This window comes from Aristolochia californica, unplaced genomic scaffold, assembly GCF_029961685.1.
Source record: "Aristolochia californica isolate CCGP_79_NKW_82.1479 unplaced genomic scaffold, dmAriCali1.0.hap1 SCAF_12, whole genome shotgun sequence".
Classification (NCBI taxonomy): domain Eukaryota; kingdom Viridiplantae; phylum Streptophyta; class Magnoliopsida; order Piperales; family Aristolochiaceae; genus Aristolochia; species Aristolochia californica.
This window is the reverse complement of record NW_027181793.1, coordinates 24,432,078-24,458,329: the sequence shown is the minus strand read 5'-3', so window position 1 is coordinate 24,458,329 and position 26,252 is coordinate 24,432,078. Positions and strand designations below refer to the sequence as shown.

The window sequence follows — 26,252 nt, the reverse complement described above, 5'->3', positions numbered from 1 at the left end:
ATGAAAAAATTATCACCATAATCGCTCTTATCTAATAAAAATTCAAATAGATAAAAGAATTAATTCCTTATTAACCTAATAAAAATAATGAAAAAATAAACAAAAAACATTAAACTAGTCCTTGATGATCAACTCATCTTTTGTTTGTAATAGTTTTCCTATTGCTTCTAGATTAGGTTTAAAGATTTAAACAAAAAAAAAAACCCTTGTTTTATATGACAACACAAAAAATAAGAAAACTGCTCAAACAGTCATTTGAAACTCCATGAACTGACCTTCCTTCAGTAGGTGCATTCACTGTGGGCCAAAAACAGGAACTCCAAAATGTTTCAAGATTGGTAGACAAAGAGCTAACCAAAAAAAATGTTTTTTTTTGGTTTAAAAAGAAGTAGAAGAAGAATTGTACACAGTTTAGTATATAAGGTATGCGGCTTGTGCATACCCTATGTAGGGTTTTTTTTTTCCCATTTTCTTCTCTCCCAAGAGTGTTCGTAGCACAAATCTGAGGTATACATCTTAGAAGCTTTTCAAGCTTCCACGAATCAGAACAACCGAAACGACAACAAAACAGTACAACTTATTGTAAGCAGTTTTGTTTAACTTTGACTCTTACCTTCGGTAAGTGCCTTCATGTATTTCACTTCCTGTTTTTCTCGTACTGCACTTCGCACAGTCCGTCAACAGTGTGATTACTCCCACGACTATGCTTCAGATTGGACCAGTTTCCAATTCAAGCAACTCGTTAGCTCTAAATTTGATCCTTTTTCTCCCAACTCCTCCCTTTAACTAATTTTGTTGTTAACAATTTCGCTGCAATTATAGCGTGCCTCCCCGTAGTAAACTGCAGTGGAAAGAATTATTTCCTCCTGATGATTTGAAACTGTGGCTCTAAGTGACCTCAACATTTAATCGCTTCAGATTCTTCAGGGGTGTCATAAGCTGAGTAAATGAGGGGCGCAGGTTTGGCTCACTGCACAGAAAATAAAGAGTTCGACAGAGGAAATAAATCTTGTCAATCTTTTTTTTCTCAAACTGGACCACATAAAATCTAGTTGGTATGGATGTTTATAAAATGTAGAATTGGTTAGCGATAAAAACGGAGGCAGAAAAATTGAATTTTATATAAATTATGAAAATGTTGAGAAGTTACCTTTGCCAACAATCACGAATAATCTGAGCAACCATAGGATCCACTTCTTCGGGTATATCAAGGCGTCTATTTTGGAAGCCAACTGCTCCAACCACCTGCATGGGGTTCATCCCACTCCAAGGCATTTGCAAGGTGGCCAATTCCCATAGTATTACACCAAAGCTATAGACATCACATCTGCATCAAATCTACACATTACTGATAGAGCACAGAAAGTTTTGAAACAAAAAATAAAATTCTCACCCAGATTTCTTGACAGAAGGCTACCTAGCACTTACTTCTCATTTGATGGCTCATTTCTTAAAACTTCAGGAGCCATCCACTCCGGCTGCAGTAAACAGTCAAAGGCATTACTAGATAGTTGGAAGAAATAGTCAGAGCATCTTTTCAAGTGATAAACACTGTTCAAATTTGTTGTGACAAGTAAGCAATGTCTTAAATTAACATTACAATTCAGAAATATAATGGTGCTAAAATTACGATACAGAAACATAAAGCTGCAAAAATATCCATATAGACATTTTGCTGTAAGATTTGAAAAAGCATATTCTTATATCGAGTCTCTCTAGTAATCAAGATAAGAAAAAGATCACTTAAAAAGTAAATCTAACACATAAAGCATTACAACCACAGGATTTTTTGAAGTTAGGAAATGACTACATGCAGTATAGAAAAACACTTGCATTGTTCATTACAACAGATAATCCTTTCCACACACGCACAAAAAAAAAAAAAAAAAACCCACCACAATATGTGGCACTGTCATGATCCCAGTTCCAAGCCCATGAATGTCATCATGATCAGAAAACCCAAAAAATATGCATTTCTGAGATGCAGTATAAAGTAAACAAAGTATTACCGTCCCAGCAGTAGACTTCGAAGAAAGAAACGTGTTGTGCTTCAAACGTGACAAGCCAAAGTCACATACCTGAAAGAGAAATGCATCAAGAAAAATTAGTGCATCAATTGGCATGCTAATTCTTGAAATTGTTCAATACCAAGAATTGCACTCATACCTTAACAACCCAATTTTTATCTACAAGAAGATTTGGAGTCTTCAGATCTCGATGCACAATTGTGGGATGGCTCGTATGCAAGTAATTCATACCTTTGACCTGGCAGAAAGTACAAAAGAATTTTATAAACAGCCCAAGGAGCAATATGTAGTATACAGCCAGTCATAGTGTATGTGATCTATCAACTTATACCACATCAAGAGCCATTCTTAACCGTCGCTTTTCATCGATTTGAACTTGGGGACGATGTAATAACCTGAATAGGCTTCCCCTGGAGATGACCAGTACCATAAGAAAAATAGTGAGAGGTGCTTTTTTTGTTCATGTATCTCTGAGTTGCAGATTGTAAATGTATCATATTTTGCAAGAAGCAACTGATGATAGAGGTATTCAATAATGCAAATTTGCAAGATGAGGCAGTCATAATAACTCATTCGAATAAATCAATGTTTTAAAAAAAAAAATCATCCATTATTAAGAAACATAAGAAATTTGGACATTAGAAAAATAGGCAAACCTTGGAAGAAACTCTGTCAATATTGAGAGATTTGGCGGACGAGTGACAGCACCCATGAAAAGAACAACATTTGGATGACGCAATCTAAGCATGATTTTTATCTGCACAATGCCACTGGCAAATATCGAATCGGAACATTTTCCAAAGAAAATTTGTGAAAAAATAATTTAAGTTCACATTAACCTCTTTTGTTTTTTTTTTTTTTTTTCTTTTTTTTGAATGCTGATTACCCACGTGCACACACCCCTTACCCCTGGTGAGACTTGAATCCAAGACCTCACACTAGAAACCCCCCATGTCACCGCTGAACTAAAGGCCCATGTCAGTTCAGTTTAACAGTTATGAACTTGAAGACACTTACTTCACATCTGAATTGCTCCAATGCATCGCCAGACAACTCTTGGTCCAGAAATTTTTTCACTGCAACTTCCTGCAATAGAATTTAGTGCCATCAAATAAGTGTAACCATATATGACCTCACAAATATAATAGACAAACAAGGATTTAGACTTTTTTCACACTTCACATGCATAACAGATGAACAAGTAAAACCAAATTCTTCACAGACATGAGGTCCTTGTGTGTTTTGAACCAGTATGTCTGATCAAACTTCTGGGAATAGGTATACAAATAATACAGCTACATCCAGAAAAAGATACATTTGGTAAAAATATATGGTGTTCAACTTACTGTGCCATTCCAATCTGCTCGATAAACCTCACCAAATGAACCTGAAAATAAAAAATAGAACCATAACAAATAGTTATTGTAGAAGTAATGTAAAATGTAGGCAATGTGCATCTAACAATTCAAAAGGGAGAAACCCCTAGCCTATTGTATCACAAACATGTGGAAAGGTCTGGGGGATACAGCCTGGCCAATTGTACTGCCACTCACCAATGCTTTCAAGTTAAACAAGGAATGCACCAAACACATACATACAAATGTAAGTGTTGGACATACTAATTGACTTACCAAGACCAATTCGTTCACCGATTTGAAGATCCTCCCATGGAATCTCAAACTCTGCAACATCATTCAACAAGGGGCTCATCCTTTCATTTCCAGAACTTCTATAGATATTTTGTTGAACACAATTAGTCGATTCTAAAAATCTTTGTAAGCATTCATCTGCACCCATTTGGAACATTTGGGAACTTCCTCCTTTCCTTTCCAAACAAGCTCTCATTCTAGTACTTTCAGCTGTGTTTTGCATTATGTTTTGATATGGCCCTGAAATCTCAGCAGATGAATCAGGAATCACAGATCTGCCCAATACCTCAGAGTCACTAGAATCAGTTTTTACCAACAAGCCACTTGCACTAGAGAAGGGTAAAGAGACAATTGGATTCAGAACACACAGGTCAGCACCACTGAGCTGCAACTGATCTGTAGCAGATGAACTGTGGCTTGACATATCTAATCCTTTGGCCTGGATTATCTCATTGGCAGTTGTGATTAGTTTATAATCATCAAGAGCTGAAGATTCCGATCGTGCAAAAGAACTCAACAAAGGCTCAATTTGTGGGTCAGAACCTAATTTGCTGCCTTCATTCGTATGACCAACTCCTTTTCCTTCCACCATATCCTGGGGGGGATTTAAATCAGAAAATAAATCAGGAGGAGGTGACGCCCCACTCTCCAATAAAACTGCATGGAGTTTCTTTGCAAATTTTGGATTTTGTGCAGCACTGATCACATATTTGGAGACATCCTTAACTTTCATTTTTTGAGCTGGGGAGTTTGTAGCTTTCATTCCTGATGAGCTTCCCCTGGGAGGCTTACCTAAAGAAGGAACTGCTGCAATGTGACGTCTTTCAACAAGATTCCCATCATCTGCCAATTGTTGATGCATCTTAGAGCTTACAACATTAGAATTGCAACTGTGATCACACAAACTTGCCCCTAGTTTTTCTCTATTATGCTCTTGTTGAGAGTTGACCTTGTTATTCAGTGCCAAACATAGATCCTTTACTGTCTCTTCAATAGTACTAGAGCACACAACATTGAGCCCAGGATTCGGAAGAAGGTTACTTGGTATTTCAGCAGGAATTAATGTACCAGGAGCTCCCATGAGATCAATAATGTATTCACTGAAACCATTGGCATTGAGTTAGCATCTTTAGCACATAGTTGGAATGTAATAATTTACAGCATGGCATAAAAACTTTCACCACAGAATAATATAAATTCAACAAGCATACTTTCAAATGGAAAAAGTTTATAAACAGACTCTTACGTAGTAACTGAACAGCCAGAATACTCCTCACAGACAAAACGAGTAAAAACAGCAAAATGAAATACAAAAAGAGTATAAAAACTACTGGAAGACATTCCAAACACAAGGGTCATCAATAAAATCAGAATGACAGCCTTCCAGGATGAATATTCTGGTTCATTATAAGGTTAGCAATTGCAAAAAAAGTAAAAATACACAAAAATAATTAGATTAAGCCTAAGATTGCTCAATATTGTGCCTAGATGTAGCAAATGAAAATACTAGTGCAAGAACATCGCTAGAAGAGTTGATCACAGTAAGCAAGTCAAGAACAACATGCAAAAATTAAAATTCAATAACCTCAAAGAGGCAATAAAGTTCTGCCTTGTCGGGCATGGGGAAGAAAGACACCTAAACTTGCCATGACCGAGAAGCAATTACAGTACTATCAGAAAACAATAAAATAACAATTCACCTTTCTTGATCAATTTTAATTAAGTTAACAGCTCCTTCATCTGTCCCAGTATAATAGCTCCCTTTCACCAGCTTACAGGGCAGGTTGACCCGATCAGCTAGTACCTGACAAATGGAAACTTCTTTCAGCTAGAGATGATGCAAATATAGTACTCAATAGATAAATAAAAGCAATAACAGCAGAGACCTTAAACAACAAGGCCCTGTGACGTGAGAGCCCCACTTCAAGGCAGCCAAGGGGAAGAACAATGGAGTTCAAAGACATTCTCAGTTTGTTGCTCTGAGCAGTCCATCTTCTTAACATATCATCAGTATTACCAACTGGCCCTCCCATGCTATCAACAACAAGATCGGCAATCTTCTGGAGCAGCCCACTCACAATTGGACTAGTCACTGTACTTTGGCATTCCATTGCAATTGAAACTACTTTCCTCTCAAGCTGTTGTAGAGCTGGATCCATCATTCTGTTTACTAAAACCACTTCATAATCCACCTTATCAGAAACGGTTATTGCTTGTAGATCCACAAGTGAAGGCAGTTGCCGTTGAGGGCAAGAATTTGATATAATTCCATAGACATCATAAAATCCATCAGTTAGTTTTTCATCGTAATTGACAACGTTATAATTCTGCAGAGAAAAGAGAATCCATTCTAAGTTAAATGCCTCAGAGATTTATGTCAGTTCAAAGAAAAAGACAATTAGAACAAAGAACAAAGATTGCACAACAATTGTTATCAAATATCATATTATTTTTAAGCAATTCAAACACCATATAGTCCACATTTTAACATAATCTAACACCTTCAGGGTAAGTAAAGAAGCATCAAAAGAGAAGATGAAAAACAAATGATCTACAAGCAGAGCCCTGACAAAGACATCATTAGGTACATTTAAACACTGCATGGTATACTTCACAAAAGCTGGCGAAGCATAAATAGAAGATAGAAGGATAATAAATATAAAATAAACAGATAAAGAAAAAAATACAAGAAGAAAATTTTAAATAAAACAGGCAACAGGGGAAAAAAAGTAAATATATAAATGATACAGATTATATGTAATGTCAGATATGCAAATAGCACTTGATGGATGAAAGCAGAAAGCAGAAAGCAGCAAGCAGTAATCAGAACCAATGGTTCCGAACAGTATCAGAAACTCCTGCATCAAGTAGTCCATCCACCTGTTCATTTCATTAATCCCTACCGTTTTGAATTATTTACAGAATCCAATTCCTAGTTACAACAAATCTCCAAATTGTCTTCTCAAAAAGATTTTTAGGTGATATGTACCTTCTGTAGGGTTAACAAAACCAAATTCTCACTAGTCATTTCTTTGGGAACATCTGGATATTGAATTCAGATTTTAATATAACGAAGAATCTGGTATCTAATCAAGTTCACCATATATCCCAGTCGCAGGCTGTACATTATACAGCTACTAGTTATATCATTTCATCTGTTCAAGTCAATAGGATTGCTCATGACCATGGTTAATCTAACCATCCAAAACCCAGTTTTCAAATTCTTGTTGTATGAGGATATTTTAGTTGAGGAAACAAAAATGAGAAAGAATACAAGAACAACCCTTCCAAATGGAACACACTATAGTAAGACCAAATGAAGTACAAAATCAACTAGGATATATTGAATCATTGGAGCTGATGTTGAGTTCAGTAACTTAAATCCCCATAATGACATTTTTGGGCCTCAACTTCTCGTTGGTCCACCAATACATCGTTAACACCTTGTCTTACATTCCTGCTCATTCTCTAGTCTGTTGGGGGTAATCCTTAAAGATTTTCTCACAGTTTAAGGTTTCTCAACCAAATTAAAAAAAAAAGGATCTCAAACAGAAAAAAACGGGACATAGACACAAAGGAGAGAGGAATCAACTTTGAGGTTAAATGCACAAAAGAGAGAGCAAACTGAAGTATAAAAGTTGAAGTCGTTTTCTTTTCATAACTAGCGGAAAAGATAGAAAATGGTTAAATGATGATTAGAGTGAGAAGAGCTTCCATACAATAGATTAAATGCTCAGAACAAGATCTCCAGTGCAAACTTAAAATTTCCATGGATAACCATAATATTATAGCAGCCGAAATTACCCAACAAGAACTTCCCCAAAATCAGGGCAGAAATGCCAGGAAAAAATAAAAAAATCAGAAGAATAACCAATAAGCTCTCACATGCAGTAGAAAATGGCTCCTTAGAGGTCGCCCCCAATAAGTGAAGTTTCCACAAAGACATATAATTTCGAACAGAAAACAAAGATAATTAAAAAAAAAAGCAGAAATATGGAGAACACTATCAAATGTCATGATTCGTTGCCATTTTTATTGTTTCAGTCTAGGTCATGATACTAACAACGGGACAATTGACAAACATTTTCGAATTCAAGTAGCTGGGACTGGTCCCTTCTAAGAATCAACACTAAAGAGAAGACTCCCAAGTTCACAAATTCCCTCAAAAGCGCAAAAAACGATTCCTGACTGGAAATTCAAGCTCCACGCTTCCACCGCATCCAATAAACCCTAAACATTAAAATAAAAACATAAAGCACACACTCACAGACACACACACATAACATACCCAATATCGAAGCGACAGAAAGTCCAGCAGCGCACTGTTGACAGGACCAGCCAAGCACCCAAGGCTAATCCTCTTCACCGCGTCGATCTGCGCCGTCTCCGCGTCCTGCCTCCTATCCGGATCGGACGCACTCAACGCCAGCGCAAGCTGCACCTGAAACTCCTCTTCAAAAAAGTTATAATCAACCCCCTCATCCACCCCATTCCTTCTCAATTCCGTTTCGCCGACAGCCATCCTAGCTCTCGAATTAGCAGAGACCGTGGACGAAACCAAAGAAGACGACGACGCTTGAGCTACAGAAGACGACAAAGAGGAGGAGGCCGAGGGAGAAGGAGAAGGAGAAAGAGACGGAGACGGAGACGGAGACGGAGAAGGTGAACCGTGGCGGGAGTCCGGCAAACGGTGGTGGTCGCTGACGCTGCCGCCGATGTGCAGCTTCCGAAGGAGGTGTTTCATCTTCGACATGGCGGAGATCCAGATGGCCGGGCCAGTGGATGCTCCCAGCCTAGGGAGAAGGGAGAAATGGGGCAAAGGATAGTGTTAACATACGCACCCCTCTGCCAAAGGAGATTCCATTATTCCGCTGCAAGAGAGTGGGCTTGCCGGTGAAGCTACCATCGACCTTCTATATCGGAATTAATTTTAATTAATTTAACTGCTTGCCTTCCCTCCAAAGCTATATAACAAGAGAATGCTAAATTATTGTTTAATAATCAAGTTAATTAATTAATTAATATATAATTACATTGTGTTACTGTTTTTAATTTCGTTTTTAGAGGTGGGAAAGCGAGGAGGCAACGAAGAAGGAGGTGAACCGATGAAGCGGGTGTTGATCAGAGTATCGTGAGAGGCGGATCCATTGGACCGATGGAGTCGGCGTTACTGCGTGTCGGGATTTTATCTGACAGATCTATGCGGCTTGATTGGTGGAATTGGATTACACTGACTGAATCTTCGACTTCGTGAGAGGCGGCTTGTTTTGCAATGGACCTTAAATAATAACTGATAAATAAATTAGCAGGATTAGAAAGTAGGACTGTGCGTCTCACAGTAAGGCGGCGTATAAAATTTGGTTTTTTTATTTTTTTTGGAGGTGGAGGGTTAAAAAATAGGGAGGCATGGGAAGTAGGAAGAATAGGATTTGATGGCAACGAGAAGCTTGTGAGTGGATTGATGAAGAGGTGAGGAAGGGAACAGAATAGTGAAGATTAAGAAGCCACTAGCAAGTCAAACCTAGGAGATGCAATGGATGAAGTCACTGAGTTTGGTCAGGCGCTTCTGGTGGAAGATGTGCGGAATGCATATCTTCTTCAATATCAATCGGAGGCGGCGACACGCGGCATTCGTAGGTTTCCGATATCTGGAATTGCTACAGTGAACCTGCTACAAATACGGATGGATGGCCTTTTCTGGTTTTAGAGGTTGAAAGCAATACGGAACTCGGTCTCTTTCTTTCTGGTGAAACCAGCTAACAAGCCCGTGTCTGCACGGGCGAAATCCACCAACAATGAATTTCCGGTCCATTCAGACCTCGAAAGTTAGCTGGAACACTTTATACGAGGCGTGATGGTGGAAGAAAGAGGGGATATGGGTTCCATTATTCTACCATCAGTGATTGCTACTTACTGGCTTCAGTTGTTGATCCGTTGTTTTGGCGAGCTCATTTATGGAGGAGACCAACTGGGAAGTTGTGTTTACCCATCAACTCTTTATTTTTTGCAGAATTAAGAGGTTGTAAGATGGAAAGAATTGAAGACGAAGACGCATCAGAATATACAGACAGTCTGGCATTAAGAGGTCCGCACATGTATTTTCCAACAACCAACACGCCCTCACATGACACACAGACAAAAAGCGATCAAATCTTCTCGAAGAGCTGTTAAGTTTATAAAACCAACCAGTTGGAAAAGACACGAGCTTTCGTCAAAAGATGAAGCTTCAACTAGCATACACAGTGGAGGAGTTGCCGAATGGGACTATACATTCCCAGATAATTACTGTACGATCTTTTCAAACTTGAGAGTTGGCGGGACGGACTAGATGCGATGGTAGCAATTGTATCTGATAAATCTCCAGCACGACCAATCTCCAGCCTCAATAAATCATTTCCTGAATACGAAAACCAATTTGAATGAGCCAAGCGCATAGCTCTTACATGACAGTTGGAGTCCTTGTGAGCCAGCACGACAAGGTTTTGTGCAGCTTCCCACTTTTCAGTCTCTAACTTCCGTGCTGAAAACAAAAATTGGGAAAGCTGTAGTTATGTCCCTGCAACATCGAACGGAAGCTGGCTGTCAAATTTGTTTGATGCTCTGACAGATCAACACCATCGTCATCAGAGCCTTATCTCATCTTCTACCAAATTTGGTTAATTTCCTACATATCTCTTAGGGTAACCATATTATGTACAAATTGCCATAAATCTAATTATCGTTTATTTCTGCACTAGAAGATAGTCCTGCGAGCATAGACAAATTCGTGTTCCTGTCATTCTCGTCTCGAATTCTCGATAAAGTCGTCACATGGACGAATCGGGTGGGTTGCCACAGTTAACAGCAGGGGGAGGTTGAGTTTAGTTAAGAGGCAAAATGGCAAACAGATTATAGGCAGCAGAAGAAAACGAAACGAGAGATCGCCGTCCTTGGAGCACCGACGGCCGGTCGCCGCGCTGGCTATTCCGTCTGCAGCCAGTTGATTAAAAAAAATAAAGAGTCACTAAATTCCAAAATAAAGCATAAATATGAATTGTTTCCAAAAGATGAGAAGTTAGGCTCGCTCAACTTTAGGTCGGGTTCATGTTTACCCGACACAGTCGCGGGTCAATCAGCTGGGCTGCGCAAGTCGGATATGATCTATTAGTCCTTTGCATTCTACATCGCGGCCCATTTCCAACTGTTCCAGATCCATTAATCGTGATTCCCCCGTTTCCAGCTGTTCCAGATCCATTAGGGACATGGGACCAAAATGCTCTATATAAGCAGCGCGAGGTCGATAAAAGCGAATGCTCTCTAGGGTTAGGGTTTTGCAGCCGTAAGAAGGGAACAGAGGCTGCGAAGATGAGTCGAGGTAGTGCTCCGAAAGGCGGGAAGAAGAAGGGGGCGAGCTTCGTGATTGACTGCGCGAAGCCCGTCGAGGACAAAATCATGGACATCGCTTCTTTGGAGAAGTTCCTCCAGGAGCGCATTAAAGTTGGTGGGAAAGCTGGAGCGCTGGGGGATGCCATCACCATCACCCGCGACAAGAGCAAGATCACCGTCATTTCCGATAACCCTTTTTCCAAGAGGTGAAGCTAATTCCAATCGAATGCTCTTTTTTTATTCGATCCTTGTTCCTCATTCGATCTAATGTTTTATTTCAATATTTTTATTGTGGTTTTCTTTTCTGTTTCATACTCCGTTTTGTGGACGTTCTACCTGCATGCGTTCTTTCTTAGTTGCTCCGAAGGCTAGTGTAAATAAAAAATGGTGCGATTTCATTTTTATTAGTGTACTGTCTAGTACACTGAGCTAATTTCTTCTTGCTTAGTTTACTTTTTCCGCCGTTCGCTCTGCTTGTTTTCTCAAGCTTACATCGTGTTACTTGTCATGTGACTTTGAGTGGTAGTCGAATCTTGTTGTCATGCTCCTAGCCGTAGATGTTTTGGTTCTACTACTGGAGTTGATTATAAAGGTAGAATGAATACTCTTCTTTTCTCACTGGAACATTGTGAAGTCAATTTGAAACTTTAGTTGAGCAGGGCATTGAGCAACTTGATACATTCTGTCATTTGAGATTTTTGTTTTTTTGGCTTCTGTAGGTTGTTTATTATTTGTCTAGCTAACATGTTGATCTAGAGTCTAAACACTATGTAAGTTAGCCTAAGCTAAGCAAGTAGTTGCCAATCATTTCTGTGGCCCAACTTGTTGGGCACTATGGGTTAACATTTTTAAGTATGATGGTTCTAGCTTAGCTATTAAAGTACACACAAATGCACAAGATTCAACCGTGAATTTTTTCTATGAGTATATTTTTGCCTGACTGCAGCTTAGATTTATAGAAGTGCCTTTTTCACAAATGCCAGTGCCTACATTTTTCTATTTGAATTTTGGTTTAATTACATTTTTCGTTATTTTTTAATGTGTTGGGCAGCACACTGTCTTAAGATTTAGTGATTCATCACTTTTGCATGCTTTACAGCTTTGTTCCTATATGTCACTTCTTGCAATACTTTCTTAGTTGAAGATTATTCATTGAAAGTTTATTAAAGTGGAGTTAATATTTACAATTGCGAAATAATTATATGTTTGCTTGCACAGTCTTGGGCAAAGTATGGAAACCTTTGTTGTAGTGTCATTTAGCGAAAAAAGCTCTTCAAAGCATTTGTCAGAAAACTGCACAAAAATATTTGGATAACCTGAAGGAAAAAAGCAGTTGTCTGTTACCTCCTTGAACAGGCGTCTCGTAAACTTCAGGGACAGTCTTTCCATTGTTATTGGGTGAACCACTGAGTGATTGTAGTAGCAGAAGGTTCAGTAAATGATGGGACATCATAATTAAGTTTATATTCTGGATACCCATAATTTGTTAAACGTAGGGATGTTTGATTGACCCAAACCCGAAATATGCACCGAGTGAAATGTAGGGTTTTGGAGTGTTTAAGATATCTAAATTTTTAGTGACCTCGAATAACCTGAAGGATAAAAGCAGTTGTCTGTTGGTTCTTTGAACAGGCTTCCCGTAAACTTCAGGAATAGTCTCTCCATTGTTATTGGGTGAACCTCTGCTAATTGATTGATGGCTGAAGGTTCAGTAAATGGTGGAACATTCAAGTAGTATATTGGATTGGTCATGGCCAGAGAGTAAGGGAGAGCATATTCGGGTTTTGAAGTATTTAAGATTTGATTGACCTTGGGTAACCTGAAGGATAAAAGCAGTCGTCTGTTGGTTCTTTGAACAGGCTTCCCGTAAACTTCAGGAATAGTCTCTCCATTGTTATTGGGTGAACCTCTGCTAATTGATTTATGGCAGAAGGTTCAGTAAATGGTGGAACATTCATGTAGTATGTTGAAATAGATATTTTGAACGACCTTGGGTAACCTGAAGGATAAAAGCAGTTGTCTGTTGGTTCTTTGAACAGGCTTCCCGTAAACTTCAGGAATAGTCTCTCCATTGTTATTGGGTGAACCTCTGCTAATTGATTTATGGCAGAAGGTTCAGTAAATGGTGGAACATTCATGTAGTATGTTGATATAGATATTTTGATCGACCTTGGGTAACCTGAAGGATAAAAGCAGTCGTCTGTTGGTTCTTTGAACAGGCTTCCCGTAAACTTCAGGAATAGTCTCTCCATTGTTATTGGGTGAATCTCTGCTAATTGATTTATTGCCGAAGGTTCAGTAAATGATGGGACATTACAACTGACGACTATGTCCTAGATTGCTTATTTGTCAAATCAGCTGAATGGTTTCTTTCTAAAATTTCCAGTTGTATCGATTAAGGAATGTGTATCCATGAGAATAGGAGAAATAAATAGACTTTAGATAAACTGAAGGAACAAGCTGCTGTCTGTTACCTCAGTGGACAAGCTATAGTAAAAGTATTTATTTTTATTCATTTTATTAGTGTCCCACTGGAAAAAAGCATTGGACTAGTGTTTTATAGAAGAAATTTGTAGAAAGTTTCTGTTGTGATTTGTTTGAACATTTTATGCTAAAAGCCAGCATTTTCTTTTGATTTTTATTTTACTGAACAACACGATTCTAAGTTTTGAGTGAATCAGCTGGTGTGTACATCCTGCGTTTCAGATCTTAATTAGTGTAAAGGGCCCACTAGGTTGATTGGTAGAATGTGTTCACATGAAAATATGCAAACGTGTTTAGCTTAGTTTAATGTTTGTAATGTTTAAATACCTCTCTTAATATTGGATTTTTTTTTTTATTACAAGTTTGTGAAGTTCCCCAGAGCTACCTATACTAATTTGCTGTTTATTGCCACGTTGAGCTATTATTGGTGAATAAAATGTTTATGTAATACAAAATTTCAAAGCACGGTGGTGTTGATTGTAGGTACCTGAAGTACCTGACGAAGAAGTATTTGAAGAAACACAATGTGAGAGATTGGTTGAGAGTCATTTCATCCAACAAGGACCGCAATGTATATGAGCTTCGCTACTTCAATATTGCAGAAAACGAAGCCGAGGAAGAAGACTAATTTTGTCCACGTTTGTAGCCCGATGTCTTTAATCTCGTTCTTTAATTGAATAGTTATTTTGAGACGCACGGTTTTGCCTTGGAATCCATTTAATTCTTTTTTTAAATGTTGACGCTCATTCAAAACCAATACACATATTTGTTATTTCAGCTTGAAGGTGGTTGGAAGACAAAATTTTGACAAGGGCCGTTTTCAGAGCCTACCATTTGCATTGGCTGACGTTAAATAATAGTAAGCAGTTTTGATGATAACTCTTTTTTGGATAATAACTGTTTTTAAAATGAACCCTTTTATAGTTATTACTTACAAACATTAAAACTTGATGAAAATCATACTCGCCTGATTGGGCAGGATTACTTTTCCTTACCCCTCCGCTGCCGTGTTGCAGTCAATGTGACCGGAACAGGCGGCGATGTAAGAAATTTGGACCCATCTCTTCATACAAACAAACCAACCAATAGCAACTCTGACCGTTGGTTCCCGCTCGAGAGCGATCCCTCAACAACTACCTCTACTTTCTTCTCCGTTCCGCCCGACGGCTAGAAGATCAGAGCTCTCATCTTTCTTCTTGCTCCTCTTCGACAAGTTGGAGAAAGAGGGAGAAGCACAAACTTCCAAATGGGCACTGCCTCTTTCTCCATATTAGCCCCCTCTAAGCCTTCGCCTTCCCCGGAAAAAGATCCGTCCGATCCCTCCACAGCTCTTCTCTCGGAAGAATCTTCAACCTCTTCTACGTCCTCCTCGAAACCCAGGTCGCTTCTCTTCACCTTGATCCTCCTCGTCACCTGCATCTCCGTTGCCTTATCCTTAGCTTTCGCTTTCCTCTTTTTCTTCTCCCCTGTTTCACGCTGTTCCCGTGAATCCCTGCTCGATGCCGTCGCCCGTCCTCTGTCCAAGCTTCAGAGGTCTGTGGTTATCTTAATCTCTTCTGATGGGTTTCGTTTTGGGTACCAATTCAAGACGCCGACGCCCAATATCGGTCGTTTGATTGCGAATGGAACTGAAGCGGAGACAGGTCTAATTCCCGTCTTCCCTACCCTCACCTTCCCCAACCATTATTCCATTGCCACGGGCCTGTACCCTGCTTTTCATGGCATTGTTAACAACTATTTCACTGATCCTGCCACCGGCGACTTTTTCTCGATGCAGTCTCATGAAACCAAGTGGTGGCTGGGAGAGCCGCTGTGGGAAACGGTGGTCAACCACGGCCTGCCGGCTGCCGTCTACTTCTGGCCCGGCTCCGATGTCAAAAAAGGCAACTGGAGTTGCCCTCCAAAATTTTGCCACAAGTATAACCATTCTGTTCCCTTCACGGATCGGGTTGATGGAATTCTGGGATACTTTGATCTACCCAGCGACGAAATCCCAGTTTTTATGACGTTGTATTTTGAGGACCCCGATCATCAGGGTCACAAGGTAGGTTCGGATGATCCTCAGATTACGGATGCCGTGGCTAGGATTGATCAGATGATTGGGAGGTTGATTGACGGGCTTGAGAGCAGAGGTATTTTTGAGGATGTCACCCTGATTTTAGTGGGTGACCATGGGATGGTTGGCACTTGTGATAAAAAACTAATTTTCCTCGATGATTTGGCTCCATGGATCGAAATTCCACAGGCTTGGGTTCAATCGTTTAGTCCCCTGCTTGCCATTCGGCCGCCCCCTGGTGTTTCTCTCTCAGACGTTGTGGATAAAATGATGGAAGGTTTGAGTTCTGACAAGGTGGAGAATGGCAAAAAACTAAAGATGTTTCTTAAAAAAGATTTACCTGAAAGGCTTCATTACCATGCCAATGATAGAATCGCACCTATCATTGGTCTGGTCGAGGAAGGATTTAAAGTAGAGCAGAAGAGATCAAAGAACAAAGAATGTGGTGGAGCTCATGGCTATGATAATGCATTATTTTCTATGAGGTCGATTTTCGTTGCCCATGGACCCCAGTTTGCCAGAGGAAGGAAGGTTCAGTCTTTTGAGAATGTTCACATTTACAACTTGATCACTTCAATTCTTAAAATAAATGGGGCAGCCAACAACGGATCAGAAGTGTTCTCAAATTCGATGCTTCTGCCTTCTGCCAACTGAATGAGATTAGCTGTTCCACAGTGGTGAACTTGGAAGAGTTCTATCTGAAGCTCTGAGAGATGATATTTGCGGTGGCTTTGGGTGATTTTTCTCATACTTCTTGCTGACTAGTTTTCAAGGATGAGAAGCATGAGAAATTTGTAATCTTCTCAGAACAAAGAAACAAACTTCGGTGTTGAAACAAGTGGAGTTGCCATTTTAATATGTGCAGGAATCCCTTGTTAATGCCCTCCCGTTTCTCATATTTGGAATATGGAGATGACATTTTCGACTCAACAGCAAGGTGCAGTTTTCATTGTTTACTGGATACTAGTTATTCGGCATGTCTAAGAAAATTTTGAAACTTTAGATGTTGATATCTTATGTATATCTGATATGTAATTACTTAAATAAGAAGCTCCTGGTAGAAAACCTGTTGGATATTTCTGTATTTCAGTATATGTTCTGTTTCTGATCTCTCATCTTCTTCTCTTTCTGTTAAATTCGAGTCAATTACTCTGCAAGAAAGAGAGAAATTAAAAAAAATTTAAAAATGGCTCAATACCCATCAACAGATATGGAGGGTGATAGAGTTGGCGTTAAGTCTGAAAAATTCTTCATGTTCATTCCATGTGTTTCAGACAATCATTCGGAGTATTGCTTGAGGCTTGAGCAAGAGGTGGGTAGTGCCTATTACAGATTTGTTGCCCTGTGGTTGAAATGTCGGATCTGGTTTGTTGGATTGATGCCATGGCATTACATTCTTTTTCATTCTTTTCTTTTTCCTTTTTCTTTTGCTACCTCTGTTTTATCTCTCTTACCACAGGAGGATGCTTCCATTTCAAGTAGGTTTGTCTCTCTTACCTGAAGGCTTCATTACCAAGCCAGTGGTAGAATCCCACTAATAATTATTAGGCTGGTTGAAGAAAGATTTGAAGCAGAGCAGAAGAGGTCGAAGAAGAAAGAATGTGGAGGAACTCATGGATATGATAATGTATTATTTTTAATGACAACAATTTTCATTGCCCATGGATCTCAGTTTGCCAGAGGAAGGTTCAAGTTTTTGAGAATGTTCAAATTTATAATTTGATGACTTCAATTCTTAAGATAAATGGGGCAGCCAATTGGATATGTTCCCAAATTCGATGCTTCTGCCTTCTGCCATCTGATTGAGATTTAGCTGCTCCAGAGTGGTGAACTTGGAGAGTTCAATCTAAAGCTCTGACGAGATGATTTGTGTGGTGGCATTGGTTGATTTTTCTCATACATCTTGCTGACTAGTGTTCAAGGATGAGAAGCAGGTGAAATTTGTTTGTATCTTCTCAGAACAAAGAAGCAAACTTCAGTGTTGAAACAAGTGGAGTTGCCATTTTAGGAAGGATAGCAATCACTTGTTATTGCTCTCCCATTTCTCATATTTATGAACATGAGATGACATTTTTGACTGGATACTAGTTATTCAGCTTGTCTAAGAAAATTTTAAGACTTTAGATGTTGTTGATGTCATTACTTAAATCAGAAGATCCTGCTAGAAAACATCTTTGATATTTCTGTAGTTCAGTATAGTTACTGCTCTTGAATATATTTTCATTACATCCTGCTTATATCTTTGGTTTCTGTTTCTGATCTCTCATCTTCTTCTTTCTATCTGTTAACAGGAATCAATTACAGCACAAGGAAGAGAGAAAAATTAAAGAGATTTTAAAAATGCTCAATACCCATCACAGATACGAAAGCTTGATATAGTTGGTGTTAAATCTGAAAAATGCTGTATGTTCCTTCCTTGTGTTTCAGACGATCATTCTGACGATTGCTTGAGCCTTGAGCAAGAAGTGGGTACTACCTACTACAAATTTGTTACCCTGTGGTTGAAATATCAGACATGCCTCTACTAGCTCCGGCTGTAAGGAATTTGGAAATTGAGATCATACTAACATTTGATTGTGTTGTTCTATTTTACTACGTGGGTCTTCATCCTCCAGATTTATAGCAAATCCATCAGAACCTTTTCATGTGTGGCTTCAATCATCCATATAATTGAGATTTTTGGCTGTCCATGGAATCTTTTAACATATTTTGATTAAATACGATAAGGTATCTGTGGCCAATGGGCGCATGATCAAAATGTTTTTAATTAGTTAATACAGCAACCTTTCAAAGCTGCATGGGAAATTATTAAATAATAGTTTTGTCCGAAGAAAGCAAGTAATTAATTCTGAAGGGTTTGGTGAGTCTTACAATAATTTAAAATATATACACTCTTTAAACATCTGGTTCTGATCGCCCCACCAAACACTGGCAAATCTTCAGTTTCTACTCCGTATTTCATGGTGAGACAAATCTGCAAATCCATCAACCACCAACCACTTTCCTACAAGAAGCATTATTCTGAGAGCTACGTCTACTACCTCTTTATACCTTTTACCACCCAAATTCCTTCCAACGGTGTTCAAATTCAGTAGCTTCGGAAGCAGAAATTGGCCATTCATGGCCACTGAAATACAGTAATTGCAGAAAGATGAACTCTCCTTGCCCAGAGATCACGCCGAAAAGTTGGACCCTCGATTTTTTATTGTTTTTCGTCGACTTATTTCAATGGGTGCAACCAGATTCCAGAGATTCGACCAACTTCGCAGAAAAAATCAAAAGAACGTGAAAACACAGGCACTACGGAAACAGAGTGCTCTTGCCCAGAAAACAGTTCCTTGCCACACAAGGACAGACACAACCCTTCTGTTCGTATCCAGCCAATATAAGTAAGAAACCATTTTGTGGGTCGTGAGAAACTCTTCCTTCTAAATAATCAATCCACGCAAAAATCTTAAATTTCTGTTTCTGTGATGTGGGGATTCAACCATGCAATTAGAGTATTTTATGTAGAAGACGAGGAAAGGGGAAGTGATTGTTTCGTAGACAGATTTACAGGACTCCTAAGTGATTAGGAATACTACCTCTTATGTAGCTGAATATGGATATGGATACAGTGTTTGCATTGGAGTTTATTTCTATCATTTTATGAGGCGGAGGTGAAGCAGAAAAACGATAAGCAGGCTGTGAAAGAGAAGCAGCAGAGCAGAAAAATCAAATAAAATTTTTTCTTTTTGTGGTTTTTTATTTCTGTAGTACCTATAAACAAGAACTGATTTTCGTCCATTGAATCTCCGTTCTCCATCCCCACTCAATTCTCCACCTCCCGTTCGCGGATTTGGTGATTGAAGCCCTCAAGGCGGGGGCTTGCTGGACTATACTCCTGCCACGTCTTCTAGGATGCGCACTGAGATAAGCTGCGCACCCTTCACCCACCACCACTGATCGTTCCCATCGCGGGAACCTGTATTTATACCAGATTTCTACTTTCGTCCTCGACATTTTCTTCTTGTTATTAGTCCTCTGCAATGGAGCGAGCACGCGGTCTCGTGAACAGGGCACTTCTCCGCCGGATTGTTTCCGAATCGAGGGCGGCGCAGAATTCGCAGTTGTCTCATCCCGCCACTTCCCGGCGGTGTATTTCTTCTCTGTCGTCGTCCATTTTTTCATCTGCTAACAGATCGGTGAAGCCCGAGTTCCAGCCCCATGCAAGGTCGATCTCTGTTGAGGCGCTTAAGCCGTCCGACACCTTCCCCCGTCGCCACAACTCGGCGACCCCAGACGAGCAGACCAAGATGGCCGAGTCCTGCGGGTATCCATCGCTGAACTCGCTCATTGATGCCACAGTCCCGAAATCTATCAGACTGTCGGAGATGAAGCTGCCTATATTCGATGAGGGGCTAACGGAGGGTCAGATGATTGCGCATATGAAGTATTTGGCTGCCAAGAACAAGGTATTCAAGAGCTATATCGGAATGGGATACTACAACACTCTCGTCCCTGGTGTGATCCTCAGAAATATCATGGAGAATCCGGGCTGGTACACGCAGTACACGCCGTATCAGGCCGAGATTTCTCAAGGGAGGCTAGAATCGCTGCTCAACTTCCAGACGACGATTACTGATCTCACGGGTCTCCCCATGTCGAACGCGTCATTGCTCGACGAAGGCACCGCGGCCGCAGAGGCCATGGCGATGTGCAATAACATCCAGCGCTCAAAAAAGAAAACTTTTCTCGTCGCAACTAACTGCCACCCGCAGACTATAGACATCTGCAAGACGCGAGCGGCCGGCTTCGATCTGAAAGTCGTTGTTTCGGATCTCAGAGATCTTGATTTCAGCTCCGGAGATGTCTGCGGTGTTCTGGTGCAGTATCCGGGAACGGAAGGGGAGGTACTGGACTACGGAGAATTCATCAAGAATGCTCATGCGAAGGGAGTGAAGGTCGTGATGGCATCTGATCTTCTCGCCCTCACGATGCTTAAGCCACCCGGCGAGCTGGGAGCTGACATTGTGGTCGGGTCTGCACAGAGGTTCGGTGTTCCCATGGGGTACGGTGGGCCGCACGCTGCGTTCTTGGCCACGTCGCAGGAGTACAAGAGGATGATGCCCGGAAGAATTATCGGAGTCAGTGTGGACTCTAGTGGTAAACCAGCACTTCGGATGGCAATGCAGACTAGAGAACAGCATATTCGGAGAGACAAGGCTACCAGCAATATCTGCACAGCTCAGGTACTTTCTTCTACTTCTTGTAGCGTGGCCAGATGGCTGTTCTGTATCTTGTGTATCTTTGTTCCTGAAGTTGGACAAATTTTCCATAGGCTCTACTTGCAAATATGGCGGCAATGTATGCCGTTTATCACGGTCCCGAAGGGCTTAAGGCTATTGCACAGCGAGTTCATGGGCTTGCAGGAGTTTTTACTCAGGGACTTAAGAAACTTGGGACTGTTGAGGTTCAGGAACTGCCATTTTTTGACACAGTCAAGATTAAGTGTGCTGATGCTAAGGCAATTGCTGATGCGGCTTACAAGAATGAGATCAATTTGCGGATTTTGGATTCAAAGACTGTGAGTAATTTCGAATTTCTATGGATCTTTTTCCTTGATCCTTTAAATTATGTGAAGCATTGGAATTATGGGTGGTAAAGCTTGTTGGTATTTGTTCAGATAACCATATCCTTTGACGAGACAACAACATTGGAGGATGTTGACAAGTTGTTCAAAGTATTTTCTAGTGGGAAATCTGTAAGTCTCCCTCTTAATGGTATGAGCTTTATTTCTGGTTTGGGTCTATGATGTGAGAAAGGGTGTGGACTTTCAGCTTATAAAAGTGAATAAAGCTGATCTTGTGGTAATACTGTAAAAGACCTGAGGGAGTTCGTTGTGTTTATTGTCTGTTAACAATAAGAAAAAATTGATGAAACCAGAGAAAATATGTTCTCAAAATTTTGTCAGTCAAAACAAAAAAGTTGCTCAAGGTGGTTGTTGCTATTGCAAGGAGTAGAAAGATTTAAGTCTCTTAAATTTTGTGTCTTTTAGTGGCCAAATTTTAGTCTTCAGTATATCATTGAGGTGACAAACTCCTGATGCACGGAATCTCTTAAAATTTAGTTAAAAAAAGAATCTTGTACAATTTGATGCAATATGTAATTGGTAGTATGAACAAATGCAAGTAAAAAGGCACATATCCCTCAATTAATTTTGGGTTGGATATTGATTGTATTTGCTGATATGAATACCTGCCTCCAGCTTAAATAATGTAAAATTATGAAAAATGTGAACTTGTAAAGCATGCTTTACTAATTTGCTTAACTTGTTTGACTAATTTATTTTTATGCTAATATTTTGTCTGGTACCTAAGCTATTGATTGTAGGTGAACGATGTAGAGTTAATCACAAACATTATCAGATACTTATTGGCAACATCAAATATCTGCTTTTATAAGTTTGATGGTTGCTTTACTGTAGGTCCTGTACATGATTATATCTCATATCTCAAGGTATATAATCTGCCTATAATTCTCAGGTGCCCTTCACTGCTGCTTCTCTTGCATCGGAGGTTCAATCCACCATTCCAAGAGGGCTTGTGAGGGATAGCCCTTATCTGACTCATCCAATTTTTAACTCGTACGTGTTTTCAAAAGAACTTGCTACTCCTGCAGTTGCAATTCATAAGCACTAATAGTTAGCACATTGATCTTGCAGCTATCATACAGAGCATGAGCTGCTGAGATACATTTCTAGGCTACAATCAAAAGACCTCTCCCTGTGCCATAGCATGATTCCGCTGGGCTCTTGCACAATGAAATTGAATGCAACAGTTGAGATGATGCCTGTGACTTGGCCGGACTTTGCTGACCTTCATCCTTTTGCCCCAGTCGAACAAGCATCGGGTTATCAGGTATGTACAATTTCTATGTTGAAGTTCACCATTTGTGTTTACTAATGGGCTTTCAGTTGATATATTTTTCGTTGTCTTGTGAAGGAAATGTTTGATAATTTGGGTAAACTCTTATGTACCATCACTGGGTTTGACTCTTTCTCCTTACAACCCAATGCTGGTGCTGCTGGAGAATATGCTGGCCTCATGGTTATCCGTGCATACCACATAGTAAGTGAGCTATAAATTGTCACATACATATGTTTTGGTTCTTAAAGTTGCACAAGCTATGGACATTCATTTCATGAAATCTGCTGCAGTCGAGGGGAGATACTCATAGGAATGTATGCATAATCCCTGTCTCTGCACATGGGACCAATCCTGCCAGTGCAGCTATGTGTGGAATGAAAATTGTTACTATTGGGACTGATTCAAAGGGAAACATCAACATTGAGGAGTTGAGAAAAGCTGCTGAAGCAAATAAGGAAAATCTTGCTGCTCTCATGGTATCTACTTTTTTATTTTGAAAGCACCCTTTGATTTCCCATTCCTTACTTTTCTGAGATTCAACTAGAAGAGTTTATGTTGTGATTATATTATTGTTGGCTAGATAAACCAAGTTCCACAAACACATATATGCTTATGGCTTGAAGTGTCTTGCTCAGTGGACAACTTCATACCTCAAATTATTAAAGCAGCTTACTTATTATGAACTTTCAGGTTACATATCCTTCAACCCATGGTGTGTATGAAGAAGGCATTGATGAAATATGCAAGATAATCCATGACAATGGAGGTCAAGTTTACATGGATGGGGCTAACATGAATGCGCAGGTATTTCTTGCACCATGTTCCTGTGTTATCATCTTAGGATATGTGTGCTTAGTTGTAGTGAACCTCATTGATGGATTTTGTGAGAAATTTATTTTACAGCAGAGGAGGAAGTAAGTCTCAAGAGGTTTACTAAATTGACTAGTTTTATAGGGATGAAAATTGAATAAACCATTTATTTAACCTCTTGGACTACATACTTGGCAAAAATTTAATATGTCATGGTCTTCTTCTTCTTTTCTTTATAGCTGCTTTAAATGTTAAAACATTATTAGCATTTTTTATCTTGTCAAACAGTCCATTGTGGATCTTGTGCTCTGCAATGTTGTCTTGCTAACTTCTAGGGCACAACTGAATGTCTTTTTAATGGGTGTTTTTGGGTTGTCTACAGGTTGGTCTAACTAGCCCAGGTTGGATTGGGGCAGATGTTTGCCACCTTAACCTCCACAAAACATTTTGTATTCCACATGGTGGTGGTGGTCCAGGCATGGGTCCAATTGGTGTAAAGAAGCACTTAGCACCATTTCTACCATCACACCCTGTGGTAAGATGTTGTTGGACCAGTTTTTTATAGCTAAAGAGTAACTACTGATATTAAATTTAGTTTGATCATGAGATTCACCTGCTAAAGATCTTGCTAACTAAGATGCTAACCTTTTACAATTATGTAATTTTTAGGTTCCCACAGGTGGGATACCGGCCCCAGAGACAGCACAACCACTTGGTACCATTTCTGCTGCACCGTGGGGCTCAGCACTTATTTTACCAATTTCATACACATATATAGCCATGATGGGCTCCGAGGGACTGACTGATGCATCAAAGATAGCCATCTTAAATGCAAATTACATGGCCAAGCGTTTGGAGGTTCCTTAAATTTTTCATAGATTCATTTTTAACTATGATATTCCTTCTTTCATCATGGGCTTAGGTATTGTGCTGGATTTTACAGAATCACTACCCTGTTCTCTTCCGTGGTGTCAATGGCACCGTTGCCCATGAATTCATTGTTGATTTGAGAGGATTCAAGGTGCTTGGATTTTTTCTGTTTTCCTGCAGTGATCTTTCTATATCTCCACAACAATTATATTGGTTTCATCTTATAACAACTAGTTCTTGCAGACTACTGCTGGTATAGAGCCAGAAGATGTTGCAAAACGCCTTATGGACTATGGTTTTCATGGCCCCACGATGTCCTGGCCTGTTCCTGGCACGCTTATGGTTGAACCCACTGAAAGTGAAAACAAAGTATACTCCTGAACCCAAAAAATGCTCCTCCTCGCTTTGTGTAGCTTATCTATTCATATGGGTGTTCATCTTTCCTTGACAGGCTGAACTAGACAGATATTGCGATGCTCTAATATCAATAAGAGAAGAAATTGCTCAGATTGAGAGTGGAAAAGCTGATATTAACAACAATGTCCTCAAGGTACATGGAACTAACTCTTATTTGGTAGAATTTCATACGTGAGTTTGCTTCTTGTATTTATTGCTTTGGCGAAGTAGTATTTCTTTCTTGGAAGTATTACACTTTTAAACTTGGAAAGTCACATGTATGTATTACAAATGCATTTTGTGCTGAAAAATGACCGAAGAAGTGTTTACGTAGGGAGCTCCTCATCCAGCATCCCTCCTCATGGCCGATAAATGGATCAAGCCATATTCAAGGGATTATGCAGCTTTTCCAGCTGCCTGGCTTCGAGCTGCAAAGTTCTGGCCAACAACAGGTAATATCTTACTATCTGATAACCCCCCCTCTATCTAATGAGAATAATGATTCTACCATTTATTTCTTCTTCTTCATATTTGCTACTATTTTGCATCATGCTTTTATTGAAGGATTTGGTTTTACAATTTGTGTTTTGAAAGCAAAATCTATTTTTAATTGAAATTATAACAAGTGAGAATGAATGCCATCTTTACCATTTTCTAAGACAAGGATTACTCTTCGACTCTCTTCGTTTTGTTTTTTGGCTACAGATCTTTCCAATATTTGATTAGTATTGTACTAGCTCATTAGTCTTTGTTGATGGACGAATGCTAACCAAAATTGAGTTTTATTCAATCAGGTCGTGTGGACAATGTTTATGGTGACCGCAATCTCATCTGTACCCTTCTGCCTGCATCTCAGGCTGTTGAAGAACAAGCAGCAGCTTCTGCTTAATCTCTTATTCAGCTTTGCAGATGAATCTCGGATGGTGGAAAGCTCTTTCCTCTCCACTCTCTTACTTGTATATATATATATGTAAAATCCCTTCTGGGGAAATACATTCCTGTTGTCATTATAATATTTGATATATGCAAGCTGCCATCTGCATATTGCAAAAAAGGGGAAAAAAGAAGATAAAAAAAGAAATTTCTTATAATTCCTTGTTATCTCCTTTCTACCAGAACTTGGAAACCAAGTATCTTCTTTTAGCAGTCAGTTTTGCTGGGAGGCATTGAAGATGGAAGCCATCTAGCAATGACATTGAAGATCAATAATGCATTTTAAGTAGCTACTAATAACTACTAATAGTTGTGGACAGGTTCTATATTTTCAGGATCTTTTATACCCAGAAATCCAATACTCATGTTTCCATTGGATGCGTGAGTGAGACTCATTCATGTGGACTTATTAAAAAATTATAAATACAAACTCGAACAATGCCCTCTAGCTTTTGGCCAACCCATTTTTTTTTTTAAATTAACTTTAAATAGAAATATTTATTGGAAATAAAAAGTAGGCCATTAAAACTTAAAATATATGTAAATAAAAGATAATTTTGTAAACAAGGTTGTTTCAACTTTCAAGGTAGTAAAATAAATAAGGACTAATGGTTTCCAAACTCATTTATATTCTAGGTATAATATGAATAAGAGCTAGAGATAATAACAGTCAGGATGGCCGAGTGGTCTAAGGCGCCAGACTCAAGTTCTGGTCCTCGAAAGAGGGCGTGGGTTCAAATCCCACTTCTGACAT

The 26,252-nt window shown here is 39.5% G+C and overlaps 4 protein-coding genes and 6 non-coding genes across 14 annotated transcripts; 9 read left to right on the top strand and 1 right to left on the bottom strand.

The window, feature by feature from the left end:
* Positions 1 to 351: 351 nt before the first annotated feature.
* Positions 352 to 8,553, bottom strand: LOC137945473 (probable serine/threonine-protein kinase SIS8). 2 transcript variants are annotated; one of them, XM_068791370.1, is made up of 13 exons: positions 7,965 to 8,553; positions 5,563 to 6,003; positions 5,377 to 5,480; positions 3,659 to 4,776; positions 3,374 to 3,414; positions 3,045 to 3,113; positions 2,684 to 2,784; positions 2,359 to 2,437; positions 2,167 to 2,265; positions 2,010 to 2,078; positions 1,429 to 1,478; positions 1,151 to 1,327; positions 352 to 970 (listed from the first exon to the last, which is right to left on the bottom strand). In XM_068791370.1, the coding sequence occupies exons 1-13, from the start codon at positions 8,427 to 8,429 to the stop codon at positions 889 to 891; spliced, it is 2,895 nt and encodes a 964-aa protein (XP_068647471.1). In that variant the 5' UTR covers positions 8,430 to 8,553; the 3' UTR covers positions 352 to 888. The 2 variants fall into 2 exon arrangements, with proteins under 2 accessions (XP_068647471.1, XP_068647472.1); XM_068791371.1 differs by lacking the exon at positions 352 to 970 and having other exon boundaries at positions 1,301 to 1,338; positions 1,418 to 1,478.
* Positions 8,554 to 10,963: 2,410 nt separating this feature from the next.
* Positions 10,964 to 14,217, top strand: LOC137945262 (large ribosomal subunit protein eL22y-like). Its single transcript, XM_068791062.1, has 2 exons — positions 10,964 to 11,247; positions 14,009 to 14,217. The coding sequence occupies exons 1-2, from the start codon at positions 11,021 to 11,023 to the stop codon at positions 14,151 to 14,153; spliced, it is 372 nt and encodes a 123-aa protein (XP_068647163.1). The 5' UTR covers positions 10,964 to 11,020; the 3' UTR covers positions 14,154 to 14,217.
* LOC137947148 (small nucleolar RNA snoR74) lies at positions 12,365 to 12,493 on the top strand. The gene has a single exon (XR_011111195.1). It is a non-coding gene; the product is annotated as a small nucleolar RNA snoR74 (small nucleolar RNA).
* On the top strand, positions 12,641 to 12,770 carry LOC137947150 (small nucleolar RNA snoR74). Its single transcript, XR_011111196.1, has one exon. It is a non-coding gene; the product is annotated as a small nucleolar RNA snoR74 (small nucleolar RNA).
* LOC137947151 (small nucleolar RNA snoR74) lies at positions 12,868 to 12,997 on the top strand. Its single transcript, XR_011111197.1, has one exon. It is a non-coding gene; the product is annotated as a small nucleolar RNA snoR74 (small nucleolar RNA).
* LOC137947146 (small nucleolar RNA snoR74) lies at positions 13,048 to 13,177 on the top strand. Its single transcript, XR_011111193.1, has one exon. It is a non-coding gene; the product is annotated as a small nucleolar RNA snoR74 (small nucleolar RNA).
* LOC137947147 (small nucleolar RNA snoR74) lies at positions 13,228 to 13,357 on the top strand. The gene has a single exon (XR_011111194.1). It is a non-coding gene; the product is annotated as a small nucleolar RNA snoR74 (small nucleolar RNA).
* A 90-nt stretch (positions 14,218 to 14,307) lies between the features above and the next one.
* LOC137945261 (uncharacterized) lies at positions 14,308 to 18,226 on the top strand. Of its 4 annotated transcripts, XR_011110973.1 has the most exons (4): positions 14,308 to 14,384; positions 14,542 to 16,518; positions 16,856 to 17,515; positions 17,873 to 18,226. XR_011110973.1 is itself a non-coding variant. In XM_068791060.1 (2 exons), exon 2 carries the CDS (start codon positions 14,772 to 14,774, stop codon positions 16,233 to 16,235), a length of 1,464 nt encoding a protein of 487 aa, XP_068647161.1. In that variant the 5' UTR covers positions 14,308 to 14,384; positions 14,542 to 14,771; the 3' UTR covers positions 16,236 to 16,840. The 4 variants fall into 4 exon arrangements, 2 of the variants coding, with proteins under 2 accessions (XP_068647161.1, XP_068647162.1); XR_011110972.1 differs by lacking the exon at positions 16,856 to 17,515; XM_068791060.1 differs by lacking the exons at positions 16,856 to 17,515; positions 17,873 to 18,226 and having other exon boundaries at positions 14,542 to 16,840.
* Positions 18,227 to 19,287: 1,061 nt separating this feature from the next.
* Positions 19,288 to 25,624, top strand: LOC137945525 (glycine dehydrogenase (decarboxylating), mitochondrial-like). Its single transcript, XM_068791459.1, has 15 exons — positions 19,288 to 20,812; positions 20,902 to 21,147; positions 21,247 to 21,324; positions 22,106 to 22,206; positions 22,285 to 22,480; positions 22,565 to 22,690; positions 22,780 to 22,965; positions 23,180 to 23,293; positions 23,682 to 23,834; positions 23,969 to 24,157; positions 24,243 to 24,320; positions 24,413 to 24,538; positions 24,621 to 24,719; positions 24,900 to 25,017; positions 25,360 to 25,624. Exons 1-15 carry the CDS (start codon positions 19,610 to 19,612, stop codon positions 25,452 to 25,454), a joined length of 3,108 nt encoding a protein of 1,035 aa, XP_068647560.1. The 5' UTR covers positions 19,288 to 19,609; the 3' UTR covers positions 25,455 to 25,624.
* Positions 25,625 to 26,167: 543 nt separating this feature from the next.
* TRNAL-CAA (transfer RNA leucine (anticodon CAA)) lies at positions 26,168 to 26,251 on the top strand. Its single transcript has one exon. It is a non-coding gene; the product is annotated as a tRNA-Leu (tRNA).
* Position 26,252: the final 1 nt, after the last annotated feature.